This window comes from Lepidochelys kempii, chromosome 11 (genome assembly GCF_965140285.1).
Source record: "Lepidochelys kempii isolate rLepKem1 chromosome 11, rLepKem1.hap1, whole genome shotgun sequence".
Classification (NCBI taxonomy): Eukaryota; Metazoa; Chordata; order Testudines; family Cheloniidae; genus Lepidochelys; species Lepidochelys kempii.
Window position 1 is genome coordinate 30,863,246 of NC_136390.1, and position 26,393 is coordinate 30,889,638.

At 38.5% G+C, this 26,393-nt stretch overlaps 1 protein-coding gene across 5 annotated transcripts in view; it reads left to right on the forward strand.

The window, feature by feature from the left end:
- Positions 1-26,393, forward strand: part of GPD2 (glycerol-3-phosphate dehydrogenase 2) — a 122,165-nt gene that overhangs the window by 81,679 nt on the left and 14,093 nt on the right. For all 5 annotated transcript variants that reach the window (XR_012154259.2, XM_073305516.2, XM_073305520.2 and 2 more), the window contains exons 7-12: positions 6,354-6,518; positions 7,352-7,496; positions 17,994-18,187; positions 25,001-25,135; positions 25,371-25,546; positions 26,118-26,249. Coding sequence is in view for 4 of the 5 variants with exons in the window: in XM_073305516.2 (XP_073161617.1) it covers positions 6,354-6,518; positions 7,352-7,496; positions 17,994-18,187; positions 25,001-25,135; positions 25,371-25,546; positions 26,118-26,249 (947 nt within the window). In the remaining variant the exon portion in view is untranslated. The remainder of the gene's footprint in view (positions 1-6,353; positions 6,519-7,351; positions 7,497-17,993; positions 18,188-25,000; positions 25,136-25,370; positions 25,547-26,117; positions 26,250-26,393) is intronic.

Sequence of the window (26,393 nt, forward strand, 5' to 3'; positions counted from 1 at the left end):
ACAAACAGAAATTTCTACACCCTAATGGTGGAAGCTTAGGACAGATGAAAATGAAACTACATGTATGTTGTGGATACTTCATGGGAGAATTTTTTTTACTGGGAATGGCACATACTCAAAGATCAACAGAGTCATGGAGAATATAACAGTTCATGCTAAGGGAATGAAAACTGCATTTGTCCAAACTACAGAAAGGCCATTATCGATCCAAGTGGCGTTGTTAATTTTAAAGTAACTTGTTTATTGATGGCTACAAAATAACTTCCCAGGCACCCCAATATGAGTGTTTAGGGTAGGGATTTTCAAAATCAGTGTTAGCTTTATTGCTTTCACTGGAGCAAAGATAGACTAATGCTGAGTGTTTTGAAAGTCTAACCCATAGTGTGTGACCAAAAATGCCATACCATTGAGATGCAGTGCAGTTGTAGCCATGTCGGTCTCAGGGTATTTGAGAGACAAGGTGGGATACCATTGATCAAGAACTCTGTGATAAGCAGGCCATATACTCCACTGAAACTGTACCTAATAGGATGCTGGACTTTTTGGTGAGAGCAATTAGAAGCCAAATTGATTAAAAGATGTTGGCTTTTCCTGGTATCATCCTTCTGGGTGAAAGCATAGAGAGAAGATTGGAAAGAAAACTTAGAATGTTTGGCAGATTGACCCACAGATGGTTGTCCCAAGTACTTCTTATGTAGCTGTCATTCAAATCTCTTCTGAGGCAGGTGAGATTTTTGCTGAAGTTTGACACCCAAAACAATGAATACTTCCAAAATAGGGCCGTAGGAAGCAACAGGGCTAATGAAGTCATAACTAGTACAGGGCACGGAGCTAGTGGACATCTATTAAGGGCAAATGCAATAGTAATAAATTCCCACTTCGCTGCCCATAGGTTAACTGTTGTGAGTTCTTAGGCAGCTGACTCAGTTCCTTATTTGAATGAACACACTAAATTACGGTGACGGGTCTAATCTATTATTTTTAAATCATCTCCAAAATGTTGTGATATACTGAAAGATATTCAGCATTTAATATGGGTTATCCCTGAAAGCAAAGGAAGTTGATGATGTTACGATTTTCCTTAACTTTGTACAGTACAACTCAAACTGTATTTAAAACTCCAGGCTTGTGCTTTCTTTAACACAGAGACTTATGTCAAAACCAATGGCTTTGCACAAACACTGTCCCAAGTAAATAATCTAGGAATAACCATGTGTTTATGAATGTCTTGCCATTTGTCACAGAACTGTACTTGTATTTCTCAGGCATCCTCTTGATATGGCAATTGTATAGGTGTCAAAAAGCACTGCATGTCATCTCTAGAGCAAATTAAACATGGAAGCGATTATCTTGAGGTTGGAAGAGCTGTCAAACTTAGATGGGGAGGTCAGTATTTAGCTGAAGATTGATGGAAGCAAAGACAGCTGATTTTTCAAAGATGCAAAGAAAGAGAACTTCTAATCCACTGAGATTCAATTATATCATTAATAAAGTTTGTGTGTTAAAATGTACAACAAAGCAGTTTTGTGCAACTTAAACGGGTCCTTATACTGGACTATCATTTGACATTACAGTAACGAAGATCATAAAACTGTGAAAACAGATAATGTTCTGTCTGAAATAATATAATTACCCATCCTTGGCCTTAAGCAGAAAAACCCAAGAACAAGCCCTATATGGCAGCTCCTCTTTATTTCACAAAATGTACTTTGCCCCAGTGAATGATGCATGCTATAGTGAGCACAGAACTGTTACTGTGCTCTGTATAGCATAGGTCTGTACAGAAAACAAAACACATGAAGCTCTTTCTTCTGGAAATCAAGAAAAGGATCAGTGCTTCTGAAGCATGGGATTTTAATATAATTGCAGTGTAATTTCAGTAAATTCAGTAAAGCTGATATTTTTGACCATTCAGCCCATATGAGTATAAATATTCTACTGGACTCCATCACTGTCTCTCAGAATTACTTAATCTAAGTGTTCTCCCCAGATGATAGAATTTGAAAAATCACTAAGTATATGAAAACTCGGTTTACTCAAATGTTTCAAATCTGGACATTTCAAGATCTGGTCCAAAAAGCAGAGCTCACCGTTGATTGCTAAATTATTCAGCTAGTAAATAGCTTAATGGAGAACTTTGAACAGATAAAAAGAACATCACAGGAACAAAAGGCTTGTATTAATGAAAGGGATAGGGGAAAAAAGAGAGACTGCTTTGAATCATTGATGCTGGTCACATACCAAGCCTGTATTTTAATTGTATGTTTTATTTTTAATAATAAAAAATTATTCACTCCAGTATAATACAGCAGGTTCACCCAGATCAGAAGCGCAAGGCTTAATAAAGAAAATCAGTACAATGCAGTTAAAAAAAAAAAAAAAAAAAAGGCAAAATTGCTTTGTCCTCCCAATAAATTTGGTCCTAAATGTGTTGATTTGTCCACAAATCTTTACATTACAAAGTGTGCCAGATAATAGCGCTTTAAATCTCATATGAAACTTAATATTTTCTTTTAGTAAATATATTTAGCTGTTGGAAACTTTCTTCCTGCCTGCGCTGTGCACCCTAGAGCATTCAATTCAATAATCCTGCCTGTTTCTAGAAGGAAAAAAAAAATGGGGACAAATGTGGCATGGTGTGACATATGCTAGAGATGGCTGTAAGCTCTTTGGGGCAGAAGCCATGTCTAGAGATGGCTGTAAGCTCTTTGGGGCAGAAGCCATGTCTTTCTTTTTAGTGCTCAGTGTTTATCTGTAGAGCTGTAGAAATAAGATGCTTATAGAGAAACATGAACTGTATAAAATTTGCCTTACATGGTTTTATTTTCAAAACTCAAACCAGGTGCCCAGTTTACTCAAAAGGCTCATGAATATTGATTGCCTGCCTGCCTGCCTACCTGTCTGTCTAGGCGTTGCTACAGCTCTTTTCCCTATAGTATCTAAACACTGACTGCAAACCATCCAGAAAGAGGTTTTGCTTTGAAATCATGCCAAATTCAGTGAAATATGATTTCAATATGAAATATGGCAGTTTTGAGTACGTTTTGTGGTGAGATTCTGAATTTGTTTGAACCCAGAATGCTAAGTTAGATTTGGAGAAGGATTGAAATTACATCGAAAAGAATACAAGAAACTCAAGGCCCCTGCCAAAGTGACACTACCAAGTGATAGAGCTTCAATTAATGTACTAGCCCTCTGGATTCCTGGTGCAAATTTGTCCCTGACGTAGCCCTGTTAGTCAGTGGAGTCATACCAGTGTCTTATCTGGCCCCCAGTATACAAACTTTGATGTGGGTCAGAGAAGTTTAGCCTTACGTGCACCCTGCCTAGTTCAAGCCATTGCTATTAGAATTCCCTTTTGAACAGTATATTTCCTACCCCAGTTGAAAAAAGTGTCTTGTGTTAATGGTGAGATCTTAACTGGGATGTTCAGTTTTAGGGTTTTTTCCTGAATATTATTTATGCCCAGCAATGGAGCAAGAATCAGGTATTGTAGATCGGGGTAATGCATATTCAATACATTGTGGATACAGTGTGTATTTATAGATACACAGCTCAGTGCAGCAGCTACATATTTCCAGCCCTGTTGAAATCCTTGTAAACACATTCTGTATCCATTAAAGTAGTTTTTGTCAGAAAAAGATAACCGAGAATGAAAGTTACTTTAGCAAACCCCTTGCTTATGGGGTGAGAAACTCAGACTTAGTGTAGCCTTCAGGTTATTGTATATAGTGGGCCAGATCCTGGGACTTGCTGAGTACCTGCCCAACTCTTGCACCTGTACCACCTATCAAGGTCAGTGGGACTTGTAGGTTCTGAGAAGATGCTTAGCATCATTTAGGCTTTGGCATAGTTTATATAGTATACAGTTAAGGTGCTTTGTTGCTTGAATGTTTTTTGTTCAGTTTTAGAAACTACATCTGCTTCTGCAGTATTCCTCCCACTGAGTGGAGTCATTGTACTTAGGTAATCAAAAAGGACTGAAATGCAGTGGAAAAAGTTGACTTTCAAGATATAAAAAACAAATCCTGATGAAATAAACTTAAAATTAGTCATAGCCTTAAATTGTGCTTTTTTGTAATTGACAAGTCCACTCCTGAGATCATCCAGGGAAAAGCAGTTCATCCCAAGCACTAGCTTCTATTGCCATATTATTGATGGGAAGTCACATCAGTGACTGGTGGAAGGGTCTTTCCCAGCGAAGAACAAGAAAGTGACTAAAGAGAATTTGAAGATCTAGCTCCTCAGCTTTCCTCTAATCAAATAATTGGAAATCATACTGATCAGGGTACAGCAGTGGTGCTACAAGACTTTAAAAATGAACAGCCCTCCTTTGATCATCACTCAAGTCTGGTCAGGAGAGTTGGCTTCAGACCTGGTGCCTTCCCTGCAAGTCTATAGTATATATCACAGTATAAAGCAGGGCAGATTCTATTTGCATGCATGCTCTGCACCATGATAGGCCCTGCAGCTTTTATCTGCTGTGCTGGGTTTATTCTGTTGGCTTCTGTTACAAGCAGACCTTTCTGCTGAATAAGTGCTTCCTGTGGAGCCAGGATTTACAACCTTCTAGGTCTCAGGCAGTCTAGAAGGCCCTTCATATTTTCTGTTTGGAGAGACTTGAATGAATCAAGACTGATTTGTGACCTCCAAAACAAAACACCAGAGTAAAGTGGGATGTCTCCAGAGGAGTTGAAAGCCTTTGCCATGCAATCACCTTTTAAATAACTTTCCTCCTGCTACCTTCCTGGCATGGGGTTGGAACAATTGCTGCAAGGCAGGAGACAGTTAATCCCACAGAGACTGTTTACGGCTCAGAAACTCAGTCTGAGTTACGGAGCATTCCCTCAATCCCATGGATGTCACCAGGGTGGAAGTTGCATTAGTCTCCAGTGGACTAGCTCACATATCCCCCGGCATTGTGGCGTGGTTTAATTATTCCTTCACCATCTCTGATAGATAGATGTCTAGCTTTGAGTATCTTCAGTGATAGAGAACCCATAACATCTCCTGATATCTGGTTCAATTGTTTAGCTGGTCTTAAGCCCGCTACTCTTTGGGCATTATTTTGGTTTCTTTGACTAAGTTACTGTTCTTTTTTTAAAAAAATATCTTTGTCATTTTACCCTTTTACTGTTCACACACTTGGCATAACATTTTTTTAAAAAAATATTTGAGGACTGATTGCGCTGCATCGTTTCAGCTGTGTTAGACTGAGAAGTTTGGGGGAGGGAAAGCAGAGGCCTCAAAGCCATTGATCCTATTTTTATAACTTTGCCCTTTTAGCTTGGAACAGATGACTTGCAAGGTGGCTCAGAATTGCACAGACAGAATCAGAAGGACCGAACTTTACATAAACCATTTATACTAAATGTTTGGTGTGCTGGCAACATAAATCAACAACAATATCCATTACAAATTCATCCCTTTATCAGTATTATCTTGAGGGAACTGATCCCAACATGCGGGAATGAACCATACCTCTATAAGTCTAGCCCTTTGTAAATTAATTATTCAGGGCACACAGAGCCTGCCCCTGCAATGTAGAGTAATTCTTCCCAGCAAACATCCAGGATTTTAACTTCAGTGGCAATAATAAATAGAAAAAAGTCTCAGGTGATGCCACTATTTTAAAGTAATTAATCATCTTTCCCTCCGTGCCCCCTCACTCCCCTTTTTGGTTCTTTTTAACACGGGGTTTTCAGTAATAAATCTTTAATGATATATGTTAAAAGCCATTCATTAATTTAATCTTGGTCTGCCTGCTTCTTTTTTTTATGCTTTTTACGCTGAACATTATTAATTTTGAACTGGAAAAGTACCTAAAATAAATGTCTGTTTATAGAAAACTGATGGCTTCGTGCAGGGATCTCTGAAAGATCATTTCTTGGTTTTTGAATGTCATGTAGTGCATGTGCTAATAGAAATGGTTAATTAATACCAGTGGGGCTGTCAAGAGTAAACATTCTGGAGATGCTGTATTGCTGCAGTACCAGAATCAGAAGATGCCTTACAAAAAATGACTTGTCTGTACTTAAATTTGAGATGACTGAATGCTAATTTTGTTTCATATCACGTCTCGCATAGAAATCATTACTTGGACAATCTTAGATGTTATAAATGCCCATGTGCTAAGCAAAGTTGCATTTTCTGCTGTTAAAATAGCAGGTTAATGCTCTGACCTAGAAGAGACAATGTATCTTTAAATAATTCTTGTTAGACCTGACCAGCCATCATGTATATTCAATGTGACAGGGACAGATGTGACAGATCGGTTCTGACACACTTCCATACCACAAGTCAGTGGCTTGAGGTGACTCATGTCCTTCCTCTCATTCTGTCCCCTGCTGCAGGACAACACAACGATGCACGAATGAACCTTGCCATCGCCCTCACTGCTGCCAGGTACGGTGCTGCCACAGCCAATTACACTGAAGTGGTGCATTTGCTGAAGAAGACAGATCCAAAGAGCGGGAAGGAGTGTGTCTGTGGCGCACGATGCAAGGATGTTCTTACAGGTATGAGGATTGCAATCTAATTCTAGGAGATATTTCTAGAGTCTTGCCTAACTTTACCTAATAACTTTTATTGGTTATGGGTCTCTAATTTAAGCCATATTTCAACGTAGAGAGAGAAATCTTCAGATATTTGCATTCTGCAGCACATCATTCACTGGATAAAATCTACTGGGGAAATTATTCAGTTTTATCAGTTTTTGATTAATAGAGTAAAACACAACTATTTAGGAAAACAGAATGTGTTCATTAAAGAAACACAGAATTAATAGAATTAAAAAAAAGGATGGGAACATCTTAGATTTGGAAATAACAATTAACTGACAAAGATGGGGTATTTCCAAAGTGCAGTGTCATGTTATTAATGTCAATCATCTTTAACTTCTGTCAGGTTTCTGTCCAAATCCTTATGCTTTGGCAGCGTAGAGTAGGCTTTTACATTCAAAGCCTGTCAAGCAAAGCTGACATTGTAAAATGCGGTGTGCCACACAGCAATAATACCTTTTGCTAAATTCAAGGTTTGAGACACAAATGGCACCAGTTTTTCAATGATCTGTTCATCAATACAATTCTTAACAAAATAAAGGTGGGGAAAAAAGTCCAGCACACTCAATTGTATTTGTAAAGGCTCTTTTGATGGGTATCATTCCTTGTTTCATATTTGACATTAATTTAAAAAAAAGAAATATTTAACTCTTTAATCCAGCTGTTCGGGTCCTCTAGAGTGACACAATATACTTTACAATAGGTTAAGTTCATAGATAAATTAATAATCCAGTGTGTCAGTGAGCAGGGAAACAAGTGGGGTATCTGATTGATGCTGTGTTCTTTCACAGGGCAGGAATTTGATGTCAAAGCCAAATGTGTTATCAATGCTACAGGACCTTTCACAGACTCTGTGCGCAAAATGGATGATCAGGAAGTATCAAACATCTGTCAGCCAAGTGCAGGCGTGCATATTGTGATGCCTGGTTATTACAGGTAACGATATTCAAAGCTTAGCCCATTTGTAACCATCTCTACTTGTGTCTATAATGAGTAAGGTGGTAGAGGATACATTTGCAGCTTTTATGGTACTGCTTGAATGCACAGGATTCTGGCACTGTGCCTATTAGGAAAACAATTTTATCCTACTCAAAACAACCAAATAGTATACTACTTAATCAAGACTTACTAAGGCAAATTCCCACTGAAACTGAAGTATTGACTGCAGATTTGGGGGGTGTGGTTTGTTTGGTTTTTTTTTTAAGTGGATTCTAGAGCTGACTTCACTGTGATTTTAGGGGCAAGTGATATATAAAACCTCTTATGGTCATAAGGTTTGATGATGTTAGTGTGCATCCTTCATATAGAAAATTCCACTCTTGAGTTTGTGTAGCATTAAAGACTCTGCAGTGGCTGGAACTGCCAATAAATTGCCCTTCTCAGAGTATAGTTTTAACATGACTGGTTTCAGTTTATACAAATACAGTGTGCATTTAAAACCATAAATTAACGAGCACACCAGTAGGGCAGGAACCTCGGGGTTCCTGGTCTGTTGCTTGAGAGGGCAAAGTAGCAATATGACAAAGTTTTATTTGGGAAGTATTGGGGAATTGATTGGAGGGAATGGGGACAGCAAGGTAGTCCCTCTTGGGAAGGAATCATAAGGAGTCCAGTGTGGGAATCTGAGGTGGGAAGGAATCTTTAGTGGATGTGAGCTATATCTAGGATCCAATGCTCTGCTGCTGTAAAAATGGAATCAGCTCCCCTGAAGTCAGAGGAGAGGTTCCCATTTACACCAGCAGATAATTTGCCCTTACTCCTAATTCACGTGTGGATTTTGCTGCTGCTGTTTTGGGGTCACCAGTCCTGTAAAATTGAGCTATTTTTATCTACATTGAGAATTCTCTCTCCCACTTCTGGAACTGCTGCCTCAGTCCAGTGAATCCTGGAACCATCTAGAAAACAGTGACTCTTGGAACTGAGATATAAGCATTTGGTACCAAGGAATGTACTTCCAATCACTCCTAGTTCCTTTCCTACCATGGCACTTAGCAAGGCTCAGTACTACTGCTCATTTGAATTACTTAGCAGTATGAGACTTATAAAATGAGGCTCATATTTCCCACGCATCTGAAGTCATGCACATTATAGAAATCCACCTATTCATTAATCAGATAACAGGGCCAGGATGAGTTTGATATTGTGCATTTCTGTATTGCCTTCCATCTGAGCACTGTAAACCACTTGAGTTTGATTTGGTGAAGTTGACACACACACATTCAATGACAGATTCAGCATTAGAGCCCAGATCTCCTCACTCCAAGTTGTGTGCAGTAACTACAAGGTCCTCTTTCTTTTCTCTGTGTAAGTGCAAAAGTGTTTGTAGAGGATGCTTTCTAATGTCATATGAGGAGCATGTGTATGAAGTCAGCTGCCTTTCTTGCTCTTTGAGAAGAGGGCCTGGGAGCAGAAGTTTTTTAAAAAAATAATTTTTAATGTTAAGTTTTGTGTTCGGGAGGATACAGTCTGTTTATTACATAATAAACAGAGTGGCTTGAATCTGTGAAATTTAGAGAGTTCCTTTGTTCAACTTTGTTCCTCAGCATATGTCAGTGTGGGCATTTCTTTCCTTGTAAAATAGTGTCTACCCACACATAACCCCTCCACAATACCACTGATTAGTTAAAACTACACTGATTTCACTTTAAGAAGGCCAAGGAACAGTCTCCATAAGAGAAAAATATTAAGAACATTTAATCTTAATTGTACACATAAATTAGCAGCAATTCTCTACTCTGAGTGCCAATTGAATGCTGCTTAATGAAAAAGATGTCATTTCATTGCAACCACTTTCCTCACTGGTAACCTCCTTTTATAAAAATTTTGGTGTAGTCTTGTAGTAATCAGGTAAAGGCCTTTTATGTTTAAATGTAGATAAGGTTTGATTAATTTAATGTTAACACAGTGCAGTTATTTCCTAGTGGATTATTACATTTTGATAATAATCTTCATTAATAGTCTCTGTATTCCTCCTCTCATTAATTCTATTCTTAGTACACATGTCCTTACACAAGTAACTACAGTACATCTCTCTTGCACTCTCCCTTATGTAAGTGTATCATATGTAAGCATCACTGTTTTTTCTGTTGCTGTTGTCTCTGGAGATGGAGACAGGATTTAAACTACATGTGTCGTGTGGGCCATAGTCACCTTCTGTCTGGAACTGTCTGTTTTCTTATATATTCATAGAATCCTAGACTTTAAGGTCAGAAGGGACCATTATGATCATCTATTTTTAAGTTTTCTTACAAATTCAAACTATAATTTTCTTTTCTTGTCACAGATGTCCTCCCAACCCCCCAAAAGGCCATTAGTTATTCTCAGCTGCCACCTAATACCATTTTAACTTAAGTTTAGCATATATTAAAGCCAAGCACCACTAAACTTATTAAAATTCATATAGTCATGCTGTTTTTGTTTAATTGCATTTATACTATTTTACTCCGCTGCCTCAACGGGAAGTCTGTTCCATTTATCTGTTCGTTCCACTGTATTTATAATATACCATCTTCTTAAATTATTACAGGTATTGCCTCTTGACTTGAAACCTAATCCCCCTACAGCCTGGAGAGAACAAATAGTTCTGGTTTGTCCAGGGACCTCAAATAAATCACTAAACTTTATTTTGTAACCTTTAGCTAATTTAATTTCTTTGTTTTGGTGGTCTTCTCTTAAGACTAAATATCCCCAGTTTTGTTCATATGAAAACCCCCCTATTTCTGTTAACATTGGGTTCCATATATGCTTACTCTCCAACTTAACTGTTTTGTTCTCTGCATAAAGTAACCAAAACTCAGCACTACACTCCAGATGTGGTCCAATCGTTGAATCAAGAATGATTTTGGGCAAGTTCTATGGCCTATGTTGTATAGGAGATCAGATTAGATATTCACAGTTGTCCCATCTGGCCTTGAAACGTATGAATTGCTTTATAAAGACACTGCCAGATATTCTTAGATTTAGAGGCCCTTGTTGAAACAGGGAAATATCTTAATAGTCTTTTTTACTTCAGCTGCACAATGGATCAGGTATTTAAATATTATTTCTATTACTTCGACAAACCCAGACCCATTTCACGCCCTGCTGTACTATGCTACTGCTATTTAAACTTTACTTAATTTTTGCATTTTGTACCTAAATACATTATTTTATGCTTACATGTTAAATTTGATAAGCCACCTGTTTGCGCATTTGCTTAATCAAGATTTTCTTGTCAAACGTCAGCATTATTATTTATTTTGTTTGTATTATGATAGTAACCGCAGCTTGTTAAATACTGTCCACTCAGATAGAAAGACCCAGTTGCCGCTTTGAAGAGTGTAACGTTTAAGAAGGCAAGCAACATAAAAGGTGTTGGAATGGGATAAAATACATGCAGTATTTTAAACAATAAATACTAACTGTTTCCATCTGCCCCTCCACCTAGCCATCAGCCAAATGGGTTTTTTTGCAGGCATTTTGGTCTTGGGGGATCTGAAGTAAGAGAAGGTGGTATGAATTGTTTTAAAAAGAATGTTCCGTGCACAGAGGGAAGCATGGAAGATGGCTGCAAGAGAAGCCGTCAAATGGGGCGGGTCAAGGCTGGCATAATTGAAAACGTGTATTGAAGGTGGGGCTGTGAGATAGAAGTGAATAAGCAGGTTGGAGATGGGTTATGAAAATTCTTGATGCTTGAACTTCATGTGGTGGAGAAGAGAATATAAGGATTCAAAGAAGATTCTGCATGTCTGAGTCTTTCCCACTCCCTCTGTTACTCTTCATTCTCTTCAATTCCTGTCCATCAGCTCAACAGTGATGATGGAGCAAATGAAGTCTTTCTACTATTATCTATACTGCACCAGCTTCATTCATCTTTAATCATTTTGTTCTGTCATTCTTCATTGTGTGTATCCAATGCATCCTCCATCTTCCTCTGTTTCTAATTCCTTGCACTCTGATGTGTATCACCACATATGGTATCCTTTCTGGGTCCATTCTTGACTTGTATCCAAATCACTCTGTCTTTCTTGAATCTGTTACTATATCTGCAAATGCAATGATCTAACTCATGAATTCAAATCTTTAAAGAGTATTGGTTCCAGTTTCCACAAAGGGTACATACCTTGTAACCCAAACTCTGTGCTAGTTACCTTATTTCTAACCTGTTCTTTACCCATCTTAACAATCTATTACCCAAACCACATGTACAAACTTAATTCATTAATCATCACCTGAAATGTCTTTGAAAGTTTTCTGAATATTCTGATACTGCATATTTAATCTCTAGATTCCCTTTCTCTAAATCAATAAGTTTTTTCATTTTAAAAATTAATCATTTGTCTGGATGTGATTTACCCTTCACAGATCCATATTGACTCACACCTATTAAACTGTACTTCTCCAAATGTATCCTTAAGCTATCTATAAATATCTCAATATAGATGCCAGATATGTAAGCTTGAAGGTATGTAATTTTCAGCTTTTTCTAGAGCCCTTCTTCCTTAAATATTGAAAACTGTTGTTTTCCAGTATTTCCAGTAATCTGTGTAGCCGTCCTCAAAATAATTAACACTTCAGCTTGTGGCTGTCTAATGTTATGTATCTCCTATGGAGGTAACTCATGTCTAATCAGTTCTTTGTCTAGATTAATCTTAATTAAATAGTTGCTAAACCCTGTTTTGTTTGTTTCCTTCCATCTGCATCCTCTGTGGAGGTCTTTTCATGATCAGGTACAGATTCAGAAGGGAAAAAACAATTTAGTTCCTCTGTTTTCTTCAGAGTCAAGTCTTTACTTTGCCATCCCAATGAAAGCTTCTCGCTCTTCCCTGGCTCTTGTTTTGGTTTCCATTATATTTAAAGAATCCTTGTGCCAATATAGCTATTTTTTCTGTTTTAGTAATTAGGTGTGGGATTTTCAAAAGAGCCTAAGGGAGTTAGGCACCAACTCCTATTCAAAGTTCTTTAAAAACAAAATCCTACCCTAAACTCCAGCCTCTCATTTGCATTCCAGTTGCACATGGGGTACATCTATACAGCCCATGGCAGTGAGTTTCCCAGCCCAGGTTGACAGATTTGGGCTAACAGGGCTCACACTAGTGTTCTAAAAATAGTTGTGTAAACAGTGCTTTGAAGTTGAGGCTTTGGCTGGAGCTCAGGCTCTGAAGCCGAGGGAAAGGGGTGGGCTTTCAGAACCTGAGCTCCAGCCTGATCCACCACTTTGAAGTGCTGTCTACACAGCTATTTTTAGAGCACTAGCTCAGGTTCATCAAGCTGGGCTGGGAGACTTGTTCCTACAGCTCCCAAAACGCTGTACCCATTGAGGCCCCAGTTGAGATAATCTTCCCACTCTGCTTGGCACTGTATAAACAGATAGTAAGAGATGGTCCTTGGTCTGAAGAGTTTACAGCATGAATTGACAAGATAGGCAAAGGGTGGGAGAAAGGAAGCTTTATGATCATTCTTATTTTACGTATAGGCACTTGAGACACAGTTAAGACCTATCCAAGTTCACACAGGAAATTTTGTGGCAGAACTGGGAATTGAACCCACATTTCCTGAGCCTTAGTCCCAACATGGCCTTAACTACAAGGCCATCCATTGTGCTTTGTTAGAGACGATTCCTTAATAAGCCCTTCCCTATCTTTATACTCACCTTTAACATATATTTTGTCTATTTATTTAGTGGTTTTGCCTCCCAAATACTTCCCCCCACCTTTGTTCTTTAGCCATTTCAAGGCTGGAACCTTCAAGACTAACCTCTTTTGTTTGATTTCTAGGAGTTTGTAATGCCTGCTTCCTTTCCTCCCCATTCTTCACAACTAATTGTAGGGCATATGCAGAAACAAAAAAGGATCTGTTCCCTCAGGACAAGAGCAGAACACCTACTAAATACAAACACCTTTTCTAAAAGTTAAGCATTGAATCTACCTCCGAGTTAAGCCTCATGTAACATTTCCAGTCCAAGGAAACCATTTGAGTTTTATTCTAGTAGCAGCTGTGAATAAATGCAACTTCCATGTGTTTTTAATGCATGCAGACATAATTCCTGTTCACTTTAGTGGTATTTTCCTGTACAGATTCAGAGGGCAAAGTGGCTTTTTATACTCAGTTTAAAAAAACAAAAAAGGTCATGAAACTCAACTGTTCCTTTGCTACAGTTTTCAGGTATATGATAAAAAAGTACACACTTTTGCCTTCATTTTAGGTTATTGTTGTATTCTCTATTGAGAAGGCTGTCCAGAAATTGTATAACCACTAGTCTAGCCAGATTTTTTTTCTTTTTTTAGGTATAGTCTTTGGGTACATTCCTGCAAACACTTGCACTGGAGTAATTTTACAGACAGGAGTATTCCCATTTCTGACTTCTTAGGATTAAAAGACCTGTTTTCATGTATATATATTATATGCACACGCACACACATATATATTTTTAAGAGTGGTGTTATCTGTATGTCAAACAAGATTGTGTTTCAGCTGAGAAGAGTAGCACTGATTGCTGCATGTATATGACATGGGTAAAGACACTTAATTTCACATTGACCAACTGACCCTGAACTCTCACATAAACATTCTTATTGAAACTTACTTTGACCAACACTCATTTTCAACTTTTTCAAACATTAATTTTTATTCACTATTTTGCCAGACCATTTCATTTTAGACAAGTCTGATTTAAAACGATGCACCTGAAAAGTGCATATTATACAAGGTCCATACTGATCATAATGTTACTAGTTAGCACTGTTACAGTTATCCAAGTTATTTTTTGTAAGCGTGGTAGCAAATGTCCAATCTTGGAAAGACATGCTATGTGATATTAGTTTTATTTATTATTCAAAGTTCTGGGAGCTGTGCAAGCAGTGGGACTGTTTGCTCTCTGCCTTGGCCTCTGATAAAGTCAATTATTGAGGCAGTTTCTCCTTGGGGAAACAGGCATTTGTGTTTGGGCTGAGATTCCTGAAAAACAGCCTACCTGCTGTTTATGACCACCTCTGTTCCGGGACTGGTGTATGTATCTAAACAAAACAAGTTATATTTAGCATATTCCCAGAATCCACACAACTGATTTCTCCTCCCCTGGGAAGCTGATCTGTGAAGCTCAAATATCTGCTAATGATCAATGGAAGACAACGGTGTCATTTAAAAAAAAAAAAAAAAGTCTTGTCCTACACCCCTTAAAAAAAATCTTGGTTGGTGTATATTTTCATCTGAGGTTGCACTCTGCCTCCCTGTGAGGATACTCCAGATTGTCCCTATGCAAACACATGCTACAAATTCTATGTAATTTGCCCTTCAAATAACCTTTCACATGTTCACATACTGGTGTTAGCATTCACACCGAGAAAGCTCATTAACTCTAGTAGGCCCAGTTTGGATGGACAAGTGGAGGTTCTGGTTGAAAATCTGGTCCTCTCTGTTGCAATTTACCAAAGATAGATACCTATTCAGAATGTTTGTGACTATAGCCAATAAATGTATTCCATCACTATGGAAGCCAGTACAAATTATCATCTACAGAAATATGATTACTAGAGTAAGAGAATGAAGAGAAATGGGACAACTTATTGATTGGCAGATGAACTAATGGAAGAAAGATGGGGTGAATGGGATGAACGAATTCAGTCACTGATATAGCTTTTATAATGCACCAATTTACTGTAACGCAACCTATACTGCCTCAACTTTGCTGAAATGGCATGTCTTTTACATCGCCACACTTTCTTGCAGTACTTGTATAAGAAAATAGGTTTCTATGAACCATTCTTTTCATCTTTAATACAAAAATCAAAAGAGGCATCATGACAATTAAGGGAAGAGAAAGCACAATTGTAGAAGACAGGTACACAAACAATAGGAGGTTGCATCACATTACAGGTTTAGCAAAAAGGTTTTGTTTCTGAATGCCCCATAACCAAGCTAGTCAGTAGTTGAAGAGCAAGATGGACAAACGCTTGATAGAGTTATGTGCACAGTTCTGGACATGTTTTATGTAGGGCCTGGATCTTAATTTGTATGTACGAGTAGCTGCATATAGCAAGGTCTCCCAGTAAGCACTAGAAGTATTTCAGCTTACAAATGCTCAGCCGATGGCAGGTGCTTCATGGGGAAAAAAGGGTCGTGTAAATGAAAGTCCAACTTTCCTTTCTCCTTTTTAATAAGAATGAATGAAAAGGGCAGGGTGCTTTTTCAGGATAGTCATATGCCTATTTTTAAAATGTTTACTTCTGACCAGTTACCATAGTTAGAAATCTTTAATTTGACTCTAGATTTTGATTGTCAAATACTAAAGGCCATCCAATTTTTTAAAAAATTGGATACGTGCAAATAGTAGGTGGATCAAAATTCCTTACACACAGAGCTATTTATTTTTACCTATTTTTCCTATTTGTGTACTGATACTAACATGAATTAATGAAAAATATTAATATGAAAAGTATATATAAACTTTTCTATGAATAGTGAAATTAGTCTCTGCACTAGAATTGAGGAAATATTTTATGTTTCTGGTGTTAACTATCCATTTTATGGAAGCTTTAAACAAAACCTTGGTCTTGACTTTCAATTAACAACTAGTAGTGACTGAATATGGGTTTAACGTGTGGGAAGTGTCTAGTACTTGCAACTCCTAGGGCCTGAACCAAAGCCTATTGAAATTGATGTGAGTCTTCCCATCGACTTCAATAGTCTTTGGATCAGGGCCTTTTGTGACTTTCATGGAAATAAAAGTAATCCAGCAGCCACCCTGGTCAACCTTGCTTTAGGGTCCATACAAGGTTTTTTTGTGGATTCTGTAGATCAAGACCATACATATTAAGAATCTGCTTGATGATACCGTATCAAGGTTGAGCATTTTGAAATATTGGCATTTCATCCCACCTCACCACACATACAATTTATAAGAGGTCACATACAAATTCAGGCAGAAAAGTTCTAATACATGAAAATGCATCCACTTAATATTGGCAATATCAGTCAATAACAATACATATTTGAATCATAGAGATATATGAAGAAGGGGGATAGAAGTAAGCCTGGACTTCAATTTTCATTTGATACAATAATGACCCTCTTTAATGTGAAAAATATTAAATTATATATATTCAACAAAATTATAATGTAACCATATACTTCATGTTGGAATCATCATAAATTATTACCAAGTATTCTTCCTTATTCAAACTACAGCTGAGTGTCTTAATATAAGTAATGCAGAACTAGCAAGGTATACTGCTAATATGTACCTTCTAGCTAATTATGTTCCATAACAAAACATTAGTGTAAGGTTTTCATTAAAAATAAATTGAAATTCAGTGAAAGTGGTTTCACTGTCACCTGGTTTTTGAATCGGGAAAGGGGTGGGAATAAGTGCTCATATTTCAAAATGCTCAACAGTGAAAAGGTGTTGTCAGGCAGTTTCTTTGAGTTCAGGGTCTTGAAATACAGAGCCCACCAAAATATAACAAACAAACATTATATAGACACTAAAAGAAGATAGTGCCAAAAACTTGCATTTAGCTGCCTGGCTGAAGGTGCTTACTGGGAGATTGTGTAATTGGCTACTATGATAACTTCCTTAGAAGTTTTGGTCTCCAAGCACAGACAAGACTTCTAATGTTACTTTCCTTTTGTCTTACATTTTATCTCCTTTCTTCTTTCTCCTTTTCACTAATAAAATCAGTTATGTTATACTTGCAAGGAAAATATTTCTATGAATCATAGGCTCCTTAATGTAAATAAATTAAATCTTTATAGTAAATGTAAGGAAACAGTGTGCACTTTTTTGCACTTTTAAAATATCCTACAAGTTCACCCACCTCCTGATAAAATTATAAGTAACAAAGAAGTTATAAAAACACACAAAGCAATAACTTTGTATTAAATCTGGCTCCCTGCAGACATACTGGAGCTGATTTGTATTTGTTATAATTGGAAGTTTCATTTCATGGTTCTTCCCCAACCCTTTCTATTTCACCTTACCTTATTTGCATAATATTTATCCATTCTTTGCTTAAAAAAGCTTACCTAAGGTGTTCAGTTCGTACCACATCTCTCACATCGCTGTTCTTAAAATTCACAATTTTTTAAATAAAAAAATCTTATGGCCAAGATTTTCACCAGCACTCATGCTTTTGAGGGCTTAGGTTGAGAGATGCATGGAGCCTGCTTTTTTTTTTTTTTTTTTTTTTTTTTTAAGAGAATGATTCACCACCACTCTTTGAAAATCAAGTTCCTTGAACATGACTAGTTGGGGATTGAAATAAAGGCACAAAAAATCAAATCACTGGTCACTTATGAAAATCTTGTCCTAAGAACATAACATAAACTTCATTTCCAGGTTTGTTTGACTAAAAACAGTGTCAGGTAATCCATTTTAGTGATGAAAGATTTTGTGAATAAACTAGATATTTTATTTGAAGTCAGAACTTGAAAATGAATAACCTCTCTTTATTCCAGCCCTGATAACATGGGGCTACTCGACCCAGCCACTAGTGACGGACGAGTGATTTTCTTCCTGCCATGGGAAAAGATGACTATTGCCGGCACCACAGACACTCCAACTGAAGTCACACACCACCCAATACCTACAGAGGAAGATATTAACTTTATTTTGACTGAAGTGCGCAACTATCTGAGTTGTGATGTTGAAGGTAAATTTAATGACCTTTCTTTTTCATGGGAGGGATGCTGTTGTGTCTGCAATGTTTGAAAGTGAAACTATACTGTCACTAAAGTTTTGTATGATTTGATTTACCATGCTTTTGGTATTTTGGGACTTTATGTGACATAAAGGTCATCCTTACCAACATTTCAGGGTAATACTATTACTGCTTTGTCAGATGTACCCTGCATACCCTGGCTATTCAAAATAAAATCAGTTGATATATACAAAAAGAAAAGGAATACTTGTGGCATCTTAGAGAATAACAAATAAATTGGTTAGTCTCTAAGGTGCCACAAGTACTCCTTTTCTTTTTGCGAATACAGACTAACACGGCTGCTACTCTGAAACCAGTTGATATATAGACGTCCACTCTGAGTGCACCCTTTTGGCCCAAGTGGCGTTAACTCTTTTGGCCTCACAACCACCCAGCTGCTCCTCTTGGCCTGCGGGGGAGGTATGTGATACTGTTGATTTTCAAGAGAGGGAAGGGGTGGAAGATGTGGATCACTTGAGGGTACATCCAGTGTCAAAGCGTGAGTTTATTGACCAGTCTCAACCAACTTTTTGTCTAGAAACAGTTTTTGACTCTTCCAAAGTCATCATTCTGGTTTGTATTTTTTTAACCACTTTGTCCTTAATATTTGCCTTAAAAAAAATCGGTACATATCCAATACTGTCAGTTTTCAGTTCAGGAGAGGGAAGGATTAAGGGCTAAAAGGGAATTTTTAAAAATAGAATGATGATGATCGCTGGTAGGTTCATTTGATATAGGGCACTCAGATGGAAATGACCTGTTTGCATTCAGATTCATGGTTTAGAGTTGAAAGGCTTCATATCTTATATCACCAAGCCCTTTAGCCATCCTGTCCCCTTCACCGTTGTTTTTAAAATGATTTTGTGAAAACGTTTGCGTTAGCAGAGATATTAAAGTAAATCTGAAAAGCACTCTGCCTGCTGGGAATGTAACAGTGTCTTGTAGTTAGATTTAGGAAGCCTTCTATCCAGAGGCTGAAAACTCTAGCTTACTTGTTTATTCTTCCCTGAAATGGGTAAATTGATAGTTCTGTTTTTGTATCAAGTTAAGAAAAACGATCTATCCAAAAAATGTACCATCAAGTCTCTTGAGCAGAAGTTAATCAGAATGATGTGGCGTGCCAGGCAGGTGGTTGGTTGAACTAAGCTATGGCTCGGAGTATTGAATAGGACAGAATTTTTGCAAGGTATTTCACAAAAGTAGTTTTCTGGAGTGTTTAAAGCTTTTGAAGGAAACCCACCTAGGTGCATGCTGTTTTTCACGAATGCAATTAGCAGTGTTTATAGATTGCCTGTTATTGAATTAACAACTGTGCTGGCCGTATCAACTCACTGCAGACCTGTTTTTTTGCTGCCAGAGACAGTGCCAGGGTTATCAACTTACACAGGCTTGGATGTGTTCCAACTATTTAATTATAGTGTCACACATGCTGCTTTTTCTAGTTTCTTTAGTTTATAAATGTAATATGGTATCTTATTTCTGTGATTAGCACTTCATTTTGGCGGTTAAACATGCTGGCAGAGCAACATTGATTCTGAAATCTATTCAGTGCTCTTTTGGGATATTTTTATAGTCTGTTATCGATTTTCAGTTATCAGTCATATAAAAACAGAATCTAAAAACATACCCCAAAATGCTTCAGCATAAAGCAAATCAGTCAATTTTTTCCTTTGTAAATTTAATAGTCAACACAATTAAGTTTTTTATAAAAGCCTCTACTGCTCTCATGTTTTATTTAAAAAGTGAAATGATTATAGAATCTACTTGTGGTTTTGAAAATAAATAATTTAATGGTATAAACAGATGTGATCTGTGCTAAACCTGTGTTGAAAAGAGATTAAATTTGTTATAACTTGGCATTTTAAAATCATTTGGTCTCTTATATATTATAAAAAATAACATGGAACATCTTTTAATTACAGTAATTAAAAAAGATCCAAGGTCCACATCACAAAAAATATGACTTTGCGGACGGATGGAAAAATTCAGGCTGCCTGTTCACATTCCTTATACGTCATCAATGCACTATGCAGATGTACTTCTCTAACTGTATCTCACCTCCTGCAGGTATTCATAACGCTCCCATCCCCATGGTTTGTAAGAGGAGTGGACTTTGTACCCTGCAGTAATTGGCCTCAATGAGTATGTCTACACTGCAATTAAAAGCCTGTGGCTGGCCCTGTCAGCTGACTCGGGCTAAAGGGCTGTTTAATTATGATGTAGACCTGGGGCTCGGGCTGGATCCCAAGCTCTGGGACCCTCCCCTTCATGGGGTTCCAGAGCCTGGGCTCCAGCCCAAGCCCAAACATCTATATTGCAGTTAAACAGCCCTGTAGCCAGAGTCCTGTGAGCCAGAGTCAGCTGACACAGGTCAGCCTCAGGGGGGTTAATTGCGGTATAGACATACCCAATAAGTCACATGGCTGAAGCAAAGTAGTAGATATTTTTTAGAAGCTAGGGTATGCTGTATTTAGTTATACCTCCGAGGGGTTTTTATTTTTACTATTTGATGCCTTCAGGTTTTATATCTACTATTGAAAAGTTAAAATTGGTTTTACAGGTATACTTATAACTGACAAGGAGCCAAGAAATAGCATAGATAAACATCTAGCCAGTTGGCCATGTATTTGATAGGATGGGAAAAATCAAGATAACTTTGTCTCTAATGGTGCTAAGAATGGGAAGTTTGAAATCCTCTTACTATATCTCTTGTCCTGAGAAGGACAGTTGAATATGGACCACATGGACTCTTGTTGATTATGAAATGTGTAAGATGGGGCCCTTTTAAAGCCACTGTATAGTAATCTGAGAACCCCAGCAGTATTGGAGGTTAGTGCGGAGCACAAGTTGTTGGAGTACTGGAGCTCTGCTAATAAAAATGCATTCAACCCATATCTTTGTGCGCGCCTAGGTATACTTCCACAAGATTTATTTGTCAAGTTAAGAGCTTGGGATAGTAACCCAATCATTTTAGAAGAATTTTCGAAAAGTGTATTGGAAACAAAATGTCAGGCATGCAGACACAAGGAAATGATACTTAGCATGTTTAAATGCGTGAAGAGAAATTGCCCATCTGAAGTCAGAGGCATGAGTGCATTGCACAGATTTAACTTACTGGTTGGTTTTCAAGCCTTTTGATTTTTCCAGTTTGTACAATGGACCTCTCTAGTTCTGGGTGCCTTTTTTCAGGTTAGAGGCTAGAGGGCTAAAATGTTTGACACTGATAATGCTGTTCTTTGATTCTCTAACCCTGCCCATTCTACTGCTCTGGAAAATCTCTCCTGTATTTTAAATTACTTTCTAAGGCTGTAACTACATTTCAAACTGGAGATGTAATTTCCAGTTCAAGGACACTGTGATAGGGTGTACTGGGCCCTTTGATCCCCTTACTGGTGGCCTTGCGGTCCAATTGTACCACCCCAAAAAAGGAGCAATAAAGGTGCATCCTTCAGCCCACCTAGAGAGGTTGTAGGGAAGCAGTCAGGGTGCAGTAGGTCCAGTTAAAAAGTAGCTGCAGATTAGTTCCGGCAGGGACCAGAGGAATAAGGAAGGGTGATCCTTGCTGGTGGCTGGAGCTTAAGGGAGAACCAGCAAACTGGTTCTGGTGACATTTGCATTCCATAAGGAAGAAGCGATAACTTCAGCCCTGTGATAAGGGTGAAGAGGAAGGGGTTACACAGGAAGAGGCCCAGGGAATATCAGCAGCAGCAGCAACTATTCCAGGAAGCAGCATGTGACTGGTACTTATAGGGTCCCTAGGTTGGGACCCAGAATAGTGGGTGGGCCCGGATACCCCCACTGGCAGGGTGGCCTGAGCCCCAAGAAAGGGATAAGGCTTGTTTAGAGGACCAAGTGAAGGGCAGGTATTGGAGTCTCCAGGAAGAAAGCCCTGGGGGCATTGCTCTATACAGGGCAGACACAGACTTAAAGCTAGCCCACAAGGGCTGAGAACTGACTCCAAAGACAGGGCTGCAGATACCAATCAGGGCACTGTGATAGGTCCTGTTGTACCTTTGTTACCCCAGAAGGGGTTCCTTCATGTGATGAGCCACTGAAAACCTGCCCGGCAACAGCCAACAGGGGGCACCAGAAAAGGGCAGAGTTCTGGTTCGCACTTTGCCAACAGGAGGTTCTCATGAGAGGTGAGTGTCCCCCGTCACAATGGCATATGGGATGTAGCCATTGGTGGTACGAGGGTGTAACAATCCTGAATACATATTTAGGGTTTTAGACAGGATGGTACTTTGGGCAGCTAGCCTCTCCCCCCAGTTTGCACTGCTGTGGCTACACGCTATTTTTAGCCCATTACCTCAGGTATGTTTAGAATGGGTGTGTGTCCTCAAGCTGCAATTTACACTAGCAACTCTAGTGTAGACTTACCCGAAGCCAACACATAGAGTAAGGTTTTTAAGCTCCCTGTTTCATGTTAAACCTCTACTTTTGGGCAACATCCTAAGACCATTTGGGTGATTTACCCTGGTGCGCCAACCATTCCTAAAGTCTTGAGAGCAGCCCTGGTGGTTGTTTGAATAATTTGCTAAGTGTTAATTTGTGACTTTGATGGAGTGAAGCTTGGATACATCAGTTGGTGGTGGTAGTTAATTTTTATAGCTTCATAAGTGTGCATAAAGATGAAAAAGAAATGTCCTGTCCCAAGGAATTTAGTCTTGACTTCAGTGAGAGTAGCAACAGGCCCTATCATATCAAGGGATTAAAATAAAGAAAAGGGGTAAGGAGAAACAGCATAATGGAAAGACTGGGGTTATGATAAGTTCCTTTTTCAAAATGTGTAATTTTAACACGTTAGCCTGAGGGACAAAAGTCAGTCAAGAGGGGCAGGAATGATGGTCGCCACTGAAAGGCTAACTGGGAAAAAAAATGAAGCTTTTACTGCTGGAACCTTTGTTTGTTTTTGGTTTGTTTGTTTGTTTGTTTTTTGAGCAGTGGAGAAGTGGTAGTGCTGATTGTTCTCAGAGCAGTAACTGGGCACTGTATATGGTTTAAGCTGTTTGTTTTTATATTATGGTCACACGATGTATAAATTCACTCAACTTCTGTCACTGCTGGATCCAGCCTTCCTGACACCTTAGACAGAGATGAAGAAAGTGAGCTTTCATTTACCTTGTTTTATCTTTCATCTTCCATGTAACAAGGCTTAAAAAAAAAAAAATAAAGCTACACAGTAGTAGTGGTGTTAATTCATTGAGGGCTCAGAAAGGCCCACTGTGCTCCTTTATAATAGCCATTACATTCTCCTAATTAAACAGTTTCCTCAAGACAAGAGAACTGCAGAATAGCAATTGCATCATTTTAAATAGTGTTGATGCCAATTACAATGTTGATTGAGACGAACTGTGCTTTTCTGGTTTAAAAAAAATATGAAAAGTCAGTGTTGTAATGGCTCTCTGACTCTTTGAGATAGTCCAGAGGAAATTCTGTACCTTGAGGCATAGAACACAAATAGAGGACTTAAGTGTGAGAAACTAGTGATTTCAAGGAAAACAACGTCTTTTCCTTTTTAAAAATAAAATTACTATCATCCTGACCGCTCACCCTAGCAAAAAAACCACCTGACCAATTTTCTCTACCCTCAGCAAACCATCACCAGCTCTACTCAACTGGTGAGAGATTTCCAGGATGTGGAATTCCCCTCCTTCATCTCTACATACATCACAAAAGTATTTTGTGGAAAGGTTCAGCCCCTGGTTACCCACATGCTGGACACTCAGTGGGGGAAGCTCTTTGTTTCTCCCTGAACCTTCACATCAGGACAAGTATTTTGGTGGGGGCAGGATGAGACTTCAGGGTCTTCAACCCCCCGCACCCCTTTTCAAATAACAGGTATAGGCTTGGCAAGGAAGGATTTCACCCACACTTTCCCTTTGACTTTCTGTTGAGGTCTTGGTGACCTCAAGATGCTAAGGTGCTAGGTAACCTTTGTGTAGAGAGCTGAAAGCATCATTAGCCTAACTGGCCCAAAAGTAAAGGTTCTGAGGTATCCCTAAATATTGCATAGTGGAACACTGTGTTAACAGCTGAGCCATTAGGAGGATCATCCAAATAATTTTCTGATTCTTGTTACCAGTTGTAACTCAGATGTTAATGATCAGATGGTTTTGGTTCACTAGTATGTGGACTGTTGCATGTACAAATTGCTGCTGACCCGCTTTCTATTACCTAACTAAATAATAGGTCAGTGTGAAACATACCATGCAGCCACATATGTTGTGGCAGTTAGAAATAGTTGTAAAAAGAAATGAGCATGGTGTTTGTAGAACAAAATAAAAAAAGTGTGCTGGAATTGTAAAATCCACAGGCTGTCACAAGTATCCTAATTTCCATCATATTTGAGGTTGTCTGAGCACATGACTGGGAACCAGGAATCTTGGAATTGTAACCCGGTTCTGATATTGAATCCCTCTCTTGTCCTTGAGACAGTCATGTCAGCTTCTCTGTTCCATTTCCCCATCTTCAAAATGGAAATAATAATACTTCTCTCCCAAGGGGGTTGTGAGTATTAGATAGGATTTCAATAACATTTTACAGACGCTATTTTAAGTCATAGGATGTGAGTAAACTGAGGATACATATACCTCTGTCCTTGCCTATCTGGCATGTGAATTTGAGGGGAGAAATGTAAACATTATTTGTGCCAGAGTAATTTTAAGAAAATGAAATCTTTGCTTTTAACCAGAAAATAATAAAACTGATTAAGTCTGAAGGCTTTTTTCTAATTCTGTTTGGCCATTATTTGCTTCTAAACAGTGAGAAGAGGAGATGTCTTGGCAGCATGGAGCGGCATTCGTCCTCTTGTCACAGATCCCAGCTCTAAAGACACCCAGTCAATATCTCGGAATCATGTTGTTGCTGTTAGTGACAGTGGCCTTGTTACTATAGCAGGTACTGGAAATCCATTTCAGATCTCTCATATGGCTTTGTCAGGATTCCCCAGTGTATTTAAGTCAAAGGTAGTGAATGTTTGTACAGCAGATTTGAAGGAACAAGCGATATTATTTAGTTATTAGCGAATAAGTGATTTACTAGTTGAAGTCCAGTAAAGACGAAACTGGACTAAGTGTGAAGTTTGGCCGATGCAACACACTTCCACTAGTTTACCAAAACAGATTGTTTGCAGGTGGGAAATGGACAACCTATCGCTCCATGGCACAAGATACCATTGATGCAGCCATCGAGGCTCACAACCTCAAGGCAGGTCCATGTAAGACGGTAGGACTTTTCCTGCAGGGGGCTAAGGACTGGAGTCCTACTCTTTACATTAGGCTGGTCCAAGATTACGGACTGGAAAGTGAGGTGAGTCGACTATATTTCTACTCAGTGTTTGTATTAGTTATCAATAACATTTAAAAAAAAAAAAAAAAAAAGCAGCCGCACAGCCTGTATTAAGGGCTCTTAAATTGGCATAAGACTACACTGTTTGGTCGGGGCAGAAATAATTGTATAAGAAAGAAATCCAGTAATAAATTTTCCTTTGCTAGTGGAGTACTAAAAGCCACGTGCGTTCTTTATTTCAGCGTCTGCATAAGCACAAAGCTATGCCCTCTGTTTTTAAACATGTATGACAACCTAGGTCTTGGGCACCTCAAGCCCAACAAAATCTATTCTTCAAAGGTGATCACAGTAGCAGAAAGGAGCTGAAGCATCATTAGTCACCGCTACATTGATACATGCATAGTAGTGTTAGTGCTGGTCTAAGCATTCACAACGCCAGTTGTTTCCTCCCACACAATCAAAATCTAATACCATCCTCAGCCTATTTATTACAGGCTATGGGAGAACTGACAAGACTAGTTTATATCTATTCAGCTGTGCCTCAGAAGGTGCTGGGACATAGTGTTCGCTAAATGTGCTCTTAATTCTATAGGTGGCTCAGCACCTTGCGTCTACATATGGTGACAAGGCTTTTGAGGTGGCCAAAATAGCCCAAGTTACTGGAAAGAGGTGGCCTATTGTTGGAAAACGCCTTGTATCTGAATTTCCTTATATTGAAGCTGAGGTATGTGAAAATGGCTACGTTTCTCATCTCTGTAATTTGTGATGATTATTAGTCACCCACCCTGTGAAGTAGGAGAGGGGGGTGGAGACTGTATCTGGCATGTAAACAGAAATTTATTTGAGTAAATCATGGAATAATTTTTTT